The 9,940-nt window shown below is 50.5% G+C and overlaps 1 protein-coding gene across 1 annotated transcript; it reads right to left on the reverse strand.

Moving 5' to 3' along the window:
- Nucleotides 1-345: 345 nt before the first annotated feature.
- Nucleotides 346-7,339, reverse strand: Muc17 (mucin 17, cell surface associated). Its single transcript, XM_023714557.1, has 10 exons — nt 6,871-7,339; nt 6,608-6,735; nt 6,038-6,096; nt 5,286-5,440; nt 4,811-4,882; nt 4,545-4,704; nt 3,495-3,656; nt 3,261-3,358; nt 2,731-2,801; nt 346-799 (listed from the first exon to the last, which is right to left on the reverse strand). The coding sequence occupies exons 1-10, from the start codon at nt 6,878-6,880 to the stop codon at nt 758-760; spliced, it is 957 nt and encodes a 318-aa protein (XP_023570325.1). The 5' UTR covers nt 6,881-7,339; the 3' UTR covers nt 346-757.
- Between the last annotated feature and the right edge of the window lie 2,601 nt (nt 7,340-9,940).

The raw sequence follows: 9,940 nt of genomic DNA on the forward strand, positions 1-9,940 counted from the left end.
CTGACACCCTGGGTGGGGGCAGCTGGTGCTGGCTGAGAGGGTCGGGATGCAGCCCCCGCGACCCCCTCGGCGTCTCTAGGCCCGAGCGCAGCAGTGAGGACAGGACAGCGCCGTCGGGCGAGACACCCGACCCCGTACAGTGGCCGCACACAGGAGAAAGGTCAGCGAGCCAAGACTAGAGTAACAAAATTGCTTTTATTTTTAGCTATTATAAATAGATATTATTATGTTTAATAATGATAAATCGGAACCCACGAAAATAAGAACTTTAACGATAGTCATAATCTGAAAAATGCAAAGATGAAGGCTGGTTTTTTGTTTTGTTTTTTTAGGTATTTAGTTCAGGGTCTCACTACACAGATCGGAATCGCAGTGATCCCCCTGTTTTTCAGCCTCCTATGAGCTGGGATTGCAGACGCGTGCCACCACGCAGTCTCAATGTGTGTTCTTAAATAGATGCTTCTCAGAAGCGCTGCGTGCCTCAGTCCTCAGGCACCCGAGGCGCCGGGCGCTGTCCTTGGTCCTGAACGCAGCTCCCGGGAGCAGGAGCCTCTGGCGCAGGTTGGAAGACCTCGCTTGACCACATGGCGACCCCACGCGAGCTTCCGCGGTATTGGTTTGTCCTCTTCTTCCTCAGTTAGTACAGTGGCTGCTTCTTATCGAATTCCTGCGGAATGCTCGCGGCGGGACGAGGCTCCAGCAAGCGTGGCTGGAGGGACGCTTCTCTGCCCCAGCTGCCTGCCAAACCGCGTTTGCCTTACATCTCTGTCATTATCACCTGGGGCCTTTGAATATGGATCTGAAAAGAGACCAAGGACCTGTTGAGGGCTGAACCCATGAGAAATTGGTTGGGAGGTTTAAGAGGTTTGAGCCTGAGAGCTCTGCTTAGAGCTTGTTCTAGAACCCCACCAGAAAGTATGACTGGTGCCAGAGAGTACGACTTTCCTTCCCCCTTGGGTGGCTTTGGTGTTCTGTCCTGAGGCTTCACATCTGCCTGGACATCTCACTAGAGTACAGTGTCTGGAGCCTGGCACACTTGATATTTCTTCTGTCCTCAAATTGCATCCAGTTGAAATATCAATGTGATCATCAAGGTTGGTCACCCTTGACCCCAGGGACCAGTCTGGGCCTGAGCCATCATGTCATGTTATACATCCCTGAGGATGCAGTAGCATTACCTACAATGTGTGAAAAGCGTTTGAGCTGAATCTGATACCTTAGTAGTTGGTTGGTTGATTTTAATTTTGAACTACACATCTAAGTAAAAATAATACTATAGTAAATACTTACACACTTCCTCCAGATAGTGATGTTTAAGATACATATTTTCTTTCTGCACAACTTTCTGTTCCATTTTTGCTGAACCATTTGGAAGTCAGCTAAAAATATTACAACAGTCACTCCCTACGTCCTTCTGTGCATATTTCTAAGGACATCCCAAAAAGTATTCAAACTTGGAGTACTGGACACCCTTCAGTTCCATCCTCTACTCTTTAAAAAATACCAAGCCAGATATGGTGGTGCGTGCCTGTAATCCCAGCTCTTGGGGTGTTGAGGCAGGAGGCTGGGAGAATGGCTGTAAATGTGAGGACAGCTTGGATTACAAAGTGCATTCAAAGCCGACCTGAACTGCATAATGAAACCCTGTCTCAAAAAGGCTCCCCACCCAAAGTTTTTTGAATTTCTTTTGTTTTTGGAGACAGTCTCACCATGTATTTGAAGCTGGCCTTGAACTTGTGGTGAACTTCAGTCTCCCCACTTCTGGGATCACAACCATGACACCCAGCCAAAAATATAGTATATTTTTAAAAACAGGAATCATTCCAGATGGAAAGACCAAGAAAACATAAGAAACGTTAACGAGTAAATTGTTGTATCCACAAATGGAAAAAACAGTTACAAAAGGTTCCTTAGGCTGGGTGTGTGATGCATGCCTGTGACCTCTGCACTCTGGGAGGTTGAGGCAGGAGGAGCACTGGTTTGAGCTTGGCCCAAGCAACTCAGTGAATTAATGAGAACCAATCTCAAAATAATAAAAAGCTGAGGCTGTAGCTCAGTGCAAGGGCCTGAGTCAAGCCATGCTAGTGGGGGTGGGATTTCTTAGGTCAGTTACAAAAGTTGAATACTGGATGAAGTTGTGGGCTTATTGGCAATTCACTACATGTAGTGATGGAATTTAGGAATATGTGCAGAAGGGTTTAGAGAGCGACTTCGTAATATTTTCAGCTGACTTCCAAATGGTTCAGTAAAATGTGAAGAAAGAAAATAGGCACCCTAAGCATCACCATCAGGAGGAGGTAAGTGTTTACTGTGGTACTATTTTCACTTAGATGCATAGTTAAAAATTAAAATTAAGGGGCCCAGGAGATAGCTCAGTAGAATAAGCACTTGCCTGGCAAGTGCAAGGTCCTGAGCTCAATCCCCGGTACCACAAATAAATACATTAATTAATTTAATTTAACTAAATCAATCAACCAGCCAACCATCAGGGACATATTTAAAGTTCAGAAAGCAACCCCAGGGCCTGCAGTCCCAGAGGCCTGTGGAAGGTAGATTCCACCTTGGTCATGCTTCCTCCCAAGTTATGCTAATTTCCTAGCAGCAGAGTCCAGGAGTCATGGCCTGAATCAAACAAAGCATCAGTGAGCTTTGCTTTCCTGAAGCTGCTGTGGCATGGGAAGGGACATGTGGGCTTGGGGCGGGGGATGCCATTCTTCTAGCCATTCTGACCTTTGTTCTGGAGTCCACGCTGTACAGGGAGGGCTGGAAGTTACTGTAGATGGAGTCCAGCTGCGGGTCCTCTGGAGGAGGAGAAGGAAGCCCCACCCAGACAGATGGTCAGGAAGGCCAGCGGTCCTCTCCCTCACATCCCACCCAGTGAAACTTAAAATACGGCAGGCCACCTAAACCAGGAGGCCCCACCCTGGACTGTAGACCACTATGGATCCTTTATGAACCAAGATACATCCCAGGAGGTGAGCTACATCCCTAGCCCATTTCATTTTTTATTTGGAGACAGGATCTTACTAAGTCTCATAGTTGCCCAGGCTGGGTTTGTGCTTGTGACCTTCCTGCCTCAGCCTCCCATAGTGCTGGGATTACAGGTGTGCACCACCATGCTTCCCAGTTGGCACTAGATGTCTTAAAGATGGGAACTATCACTTCTCTTCCCACCGTTAAGCCCTGGCATCCTTCCATGTGCCTTTTCTGTGCATCCCCATACTCCAAGCCACTTTCAGTCTAGTGGGGGTTGCCAGTACCTTCACAGATGTCGAAGCCAGTGTTCTGGAAGGTCCCGGGGGCAGGCCCACTACCCTCTTCATACCACTTGTACAACTGAGAAACTTTGTACTTTTGCCTATAGACAGAAACACCAGAGACCCCCGTTATGAGCAAGGAGCAGGGACAAGTGACATCCCTGCTTTCTGCTTCCTACCACCCATCTCCAGGCTGCAGAGGTTAATGACAGACAGAGGGGAGGTGTGGGCACTCACCTTTTCACCACTCTCCTGGCACGCAGTGTGAACACCAACAGGACAACCAGGGCCACGAGCAGCACGGTGGCACCTGCGCCCGTGAGCCCATACACCAGGCTCTTCTGCACGCCCCACTCACAGGTCTCTCCCTGGTACCAGTGAGTATCTGTGATCAGGCAGCTGAGAAGAAAGAAGACAGTCAGTGTTCGCCCTGCACACAGGCCTATTCTCTTGGGTGCCGCAGCCCCATGTCTTTCCTTCCCGGGCCAGCAGGGGCACCCCTGCTGCAGGAAATGATCCCAGAAGGATCCGGGGCCTCTGTCGGTGCAGCTCCTGCTTCCAGCCTTGGTGCTAGGAGCTGGCAGCTGTTTAATTTGATTTAACCTGGCAAAGCCTTGCTTTTTTTTTTTTTTTTTTTTTTTCTAATGTATTTGGTACAGGGTCTACAGGGTCTCACTACACAGATTGGACTTGTAATGATCCTCTTGTTTTCAGCCTCCCAAGAGCTGTGATTACAGGTGCACACCACCACGCCCAGTATCAGTTGCTATCTCAGCGTGTCCTGGGGGCGGGGCTGGCACAACATGCCTGGGATGGAACCCCAGGACCTGTGTCTGCCTAAGCAGGTATTTTAATATGCTGAGCTATCTGGCTAGCCCTCGGCAAAGTCTTTCTGTCTCCCCTCTGAGTCTGGGCTTAGCAGGCTCCTATTCCCCAAAGACATGAAGCAGCCTTTGCTATGTTGTGGCAGGGTTCCAACTCTGAGGACAAGGCCCTCCCTCGCTGATGGCCTGAGGTTTCCTGAAGCTGGGGTCTTCCTGTGCTCTGGCAGATCTTGCCCCTGTCCTCAGACCCACCCAGCACAGGAGGAGCCAGCTTGGGCACCTCTGGAGCCACCCATGGGCTCTTCGAGACTGGGTCTTGGAACCTTGGCCACACAGGTCCCTCTGAACCCTGTGTGGGGCTGGACACATTCAGAAGTCTCCCGAACCTGTGGCCTTGGCCTGCAGGCAGCATCTGCCTGAGCCTGGAGTGGGGGCTGCACTTAGGCCGGGGTGGGACACTCACTTGCACCGGGGGCCACTGGGCCGCATCAGGCACTTGCCATAGTGGCAGTCCAGGGAGGCGTTGAAGCCAGACATGCAGGGTGTGATGCAGTACGGCTTCTGGTCCTTGTACTCCACCAGGAAGTAGGCAGCATATGCCCCAGCTGCCTTTCGGCACTCCGCTGTGGGGATGAGGAGTTGCAGCCATGGTGAGGGGCTAGGAGCTCAGGGGGCTCCCCTGGGGGTCCCACCACCTCAGCCCTTCCCAGAACCATGAGCAGCACCTACCTTCAGGATCATACTGGAAAATGGTGTCATTTTGCACCACTGTGGCAGTTGAGTTGAAACACAGTAAGAAGCCTGTGGAAGAGATCCAGGTAGCTCCTAGTGACAAGCCATCTAGCACCCTTGGGGCCCCAGGCATGTGGGGCAGAGGGGAGCAGGTCGGTGAGGGGCCAGGAAGCCAGCCTCCATCCAGCTCTCCCCTGCCCTCCCATTGTGACCCCCACACCACTGACTACAGTCAGGAGACTCACAAGCATGCTAACATTTCCAGTAGAAAACAGAAATGCCGCATCTGTGGGCCTGTTTGCGGGTATGCTGCTGTCTCCCTCGCTTTGCGGCCTCCTTTCTGGAGCTCTCTGGGATCTGCCCCTAGCAGTACCTGCCAACTGAGTGACCTCGAATCCTGCCACCCACCCTGACTTTCTGTTCTCCTTTGCCCCAGGATAAAGAGAAGAAACCCCAGAAAGCACTGGTTTACCATGGCAGATGTTACTACTGTTGCTTATCTGTTCTTTGGTTGCATTCACAATTTTCTCCTCCACCTTCTGGGAGGCCTGCTTCAGCACCTCCTTGTACTCCGGAGTATAATTGGCTTTCAGGATGATGTCGTGCTCCACCACCACGCTGCCAGGCCTGGGGATTCAGGGGCAGGAGGGACAGCACAGCTGGGCCTTGTCCCTGGTCAGCCCTGGGGCTCACCCTTTCCACCCCTTCTCCAGATGGCCTCTGCCTCTCTGTGCCCAGGGAACTCAATGGTGAGATGGGGAAAGGCCACAGGATAAGCAGTCCCCATCAAGGGCTCCTACGGGGCTTGAGCTATGGTCTAGATCTAGAATGGTCCTCAGAAGACTCGTGTTCAGATAAGGGACTTCTGGAAATGATTGATTGGATCGTGGAGCTGCTGCACTCTGCCTATCTATCTATCTATCTATCTATCTATCATCTATCTACCTACCTACCTACTTACCTACCTACCTACCTACCTATCAACCAAAATGAAGCCTATATTACCCAGGCTGGCTTCGAACTCCTGAGCTCCAGAAATCCTGTCTCAGCCTCCTAAGTGGCTGAGACTACAGGTATGAGCAGTAACTTTCTATCCCATAAGCTCTGTCATGGCAGCGCCCTCGCCTCCCCCAATCCCAAGGCTGACCAACGTGAAAATGGCTCTATTGTTATGGCTATTGCTTGCACCCCAAAAGCCTCTTCTTGCCAGCCCCAGACACTCACCTCAGCCTAGTGATGTTGACCCCTTCATACTCAGGGATTCCAGCATAAATGACATTCATCTGAAAAGAAGGGGCCATGGCATCACCGTGGAGGTCCCGCCTCCAGGCCTGCCAGGTCTCTCCCGTGCACAGCAAGCATCTCTGGGCCGGCCCGCTGCTCAGACCCCCTGACAATGGCACCATCCCATCCTTCCCCTGCAGGAGCCCAGTGCCACCCTGCTGCCACTCCTACCAGAACCCCTCAGGGAAGCTTCCAAGGAAGGCTGGAGGACTTGGCTGAGAAATTCATACACATCTATCAAGAGGACAGCCCTCAGCTAGCTGCCTTCTGCGTGTGAGTATGTAAGTGAATGGTACTGGGGACAGAACACAGGACCTGCTCACTGAGCTACGTACATCCCCAGGTGCCACCCTCCTTTTAAATTTATGTCGGAGACAGGTTCCCAATAAATTGCCCAGGTGGGACTCAAATTTGTGATCCTCCTGCCTCAGCCTCCGAGGCTGCACCACCAGCTCCGGGATCCACCCCAGGGAGCTGAGTGGGCTCAGGCACTTGCTCTCCCAGGTGTACCTGCTCTGTGAAGATGGCGCTAAAATTCTTGAATTCTTCTGAAGACCGGTTCTCCAGCTTACTGCTGTACACCTGGCTGGTCACAGTCACAGTCACTTCCATGATGGCAGAGACTGTCTGCGGTGGAGCTGAAGGATAGAAGGTAGCACAACTCACTGACCTAACACCAAGGAAACCTGTACCCCAGATGGCCCAGCTAGGGGTGGAGGCAGAGACCTGCGCCTCCTGTCCTGTCCCCTGAAGGGCAGTGGGACTTCACTCACCCATCTCCATGCCTTCGACCACATCATCACACTTTGGCCCATAGAAGAGGCTGGTACAGTGGCACTTGAGTCCATCCCAGGAGCCTCCATTGTTGCATGTATTGCGCAGGAACTCACACCGATCTCCAGTGAAACCTTCAGGGCAGTTGCAGGCCTCCCCCGTCCACAGCCCTCCATTGAGGCAGCTCACTGGAAGATACAGATTGCACAGCACGTCACAGCCTGAAACATGCTCCCAAGGACATTCGCGACACCCTGGTTGCACAGGTCAGTGAGGGTCACCCCACTTCCCAGGCAGGAGGACTGAGGCAGAGAGAGACTAAGAGGCCTGGCCAGTCCTGGACTCCAGCTGGCGTTACTTCAGCCCAAAAACGTGAGCAGAGAGAACAGTGGTGCTGTGCCAGGTAAATGCCACCAGCAGGACTGGGAAAGAGGAAGCAGGAGACGGAGGCTGGGAGAGCCCCAGGGAATGCACACGCGAAGCCTGTGCCAAGGCTGCGGGTGGACATGAGCCCTGTCCCTCAGCGCCCACTCCGGAAGAGCCTTCCTGACCTGCTGCTATGCAGGCTGGCCAGGCTTCCTGTTTTCTCTCCTCGTATGAGAGGCATGTAGAGTTTAAAGAGACAGCAAGTGCTGTGGACAACTCTCGATTAGCCATCTGCTCAGCCCAGAAAATCTAAAGCTCTGTTCTCTTTGGCTTTTCCTTCTTTTTTAATGTGTCTGGTACAGGTTGTCACTGTTCAGCTCAGACTTGTAGTGATCGTCCTGTTTTCAGTGCTGGGATTATAGGCATGCACCACCAAGTCTGGTCTCAGTGGCCGGCTCAGCATTGTCAGGTGCAGGGCCAGTGCAGCGTGTGGTGCCGGGGATCGAACCTCAGTCCCTGTACTTGCCTATGCAGGCACTTAGTCTGCTGAGCTATCTCACTGGCCCTCTTTGGCTTTTCTTGAAAATCTGTGTTCCTGTATAGATCAGAAAGCTGGGTGTGTTTTGTCTGGGGAGTCACATGAGGTGGGAGTACCCTCTGCAAAGATGTGTCACACTTCTGGACCAATCTCAGCAGGAGGGAACACAAGCATGACACATCATACAGCTGCTGTGCCCAGGTCTTCCATCCAAGACATTTGGAAAGCGTGGACAACATAGACCAAGGGTTGTGGGTACAGAGGAGACCCATACATCTCGAATCAGCTCATTTCTGTCTCTCTCTCTCTCTCTCTCTCTCTCTCTCTCTCTCTCTCTCTCTCTCTCTCTCTCTCTCCCCCCCGCCCCCCGGATTGCCCCTTCCGCATAGGCATAATTTTCCTGTCCACTCATCTACCATGTTGCGAGGTAGTCCAAGGGCCCTTGCTATATTCCAGCATTGCTGCAGTTTAGATCAGTGTCCCCCAAAAGTCGCATGTGTTCAGAGGTGCGCTTGGGCAGGAGGTTGGCTCATGGAACGCTACACTCCTCAGAGCACTAATCATTCATGAGTTCATGGCTGAATGTGCTGTGAGGAGATAGAGCCTGGCTGGGGTTGGTCACTGGGGTGTGACGTGGAAGACTATATTCTTGTCTCTGTCCTCACTTCTGTCTTGCTGTTTCCTGACGGCCATGAAGGGAGCAGCTCTCCTCATCCAGGCCTTCCACCGTGCTGTTTCCGCCTTGGTGCCAGCTAACCATGGACTGAACACATCCGCACCACAAACTTCTCCTCCTTTAAGTTGCAGGTGTCTGGTATTTTGCTGTTATTGTTGCTAGGGACAGGAAAGTACTAATGCAAGCACCATGGTATTCAGACCTTCTAGCCACCAGAAACATGAGCCAGGTGACTTCTGCCTAGTCCCATTCTCTAGCCTTAGGCAATCTCTAGCATTAGGCAATCTCTAGCCATAGGTACAAACTCAACTACACAACAGTGTCAACAGACATCAAGGACTGTCAGGTTCACACTAACCAGTATAAAAAGAGTCAGTGGGGCCTGGGGATATAGCTAAGGGGCACAGTGCCTGCCTGGCAGGTTGCAAGACCCTAAGGACAATTCGCACTGCAAAAAAAAAAAAAAAAAAAGTCAAAAGTTACGTGGCAGAGAAAAAGTAGGAGAAATAAAGAGAAACCCTCAGAGATAAGGAACAAGGATTGAGAACTGAGAAAAAGGAAGAAAATGTTATTTGCTTTGATACTGAAGACCAAGGGATAAGAAAGTGAATGGTGGCAGAGATACTTCAAAGATACCAGTAACTAATGTTGCAACAGCAGGCTGAACAGGGGGCTGGACACCTGGAATCACAGCACTGTGGGTAGCTGGGCAGGAAGATCACAAGGTTGTATGCAACAGAAGTGACTAAGCAATTTAGCGAGATCCTGTGCCAAAGGAAAAAGTAGAACAAAACAAAACTAAGATGTAGCTCAGTGTGAAGGACCAGAGTTATCCCCACAAGTTCTGACATTCACACGTTTAACAGGAAGGAAAGGAACGGCAACAATCACTAAAAGCATGAACATAAAAGGAAATATCTGGACTATAGAAGGCTACAACACTGAACTTGTAAAACACAGAAAAGGATAAAAAGGAAATGGGAGAATAATAGGAATGACCAGACCTCTGCAGAAGAGATAACCAGGTCCATGAAACATAGGAAACTAGTGACAACACAAAATCAAAAAAGAACACAAATGAGACTGATAACACAAAATGACTGCACCAAACGTATGTGCACAAAGCTTAAAAAGAAGTACATCCTTAAAAAGCTGAAGCAGGAGGTCACAAATTCTGGTTCAGTCCAGAAGATTCAAGAATAAGTGAGGCTCAGTGTGAAAAAAAAAAAAAACACGTATGAAGGGAATGGAAATGTAATTTAGTGCTAAGACGAGGAGAGTTGAATCTTAAACCCCCCCAAAAAAATGCAAAAAAACAAAAAACGAAGAAAAACATCTCCAGCACTAATAAACATGCATACAGGAAACAACGGACACAATAGGATAAGAGATAAAAGCTAGACCTCACATGACAAAGAAAAACGTTTAACTCTTACCCACAGAGCTCATGGACGAAGTAGGGGTAGAGCTCACTACTTGCGTAACAGTA

The sequence above is a fragment of the Octodon degus genome, unplaced genomic scaffold (assembly GCF_000260255.1).
Source record: "Octodon degus isolate 3935 unplaced genomic scaffold, OctDeg1.0 scaffold00035, whole genome shotgun sequence".
Taxonomy (NCBI): domain Eukaryota; kingdom Metazoa; phylum Chordata; class Mammalia; order Rodentia; family Octodontidae; genus Octodon; species Octodon degus.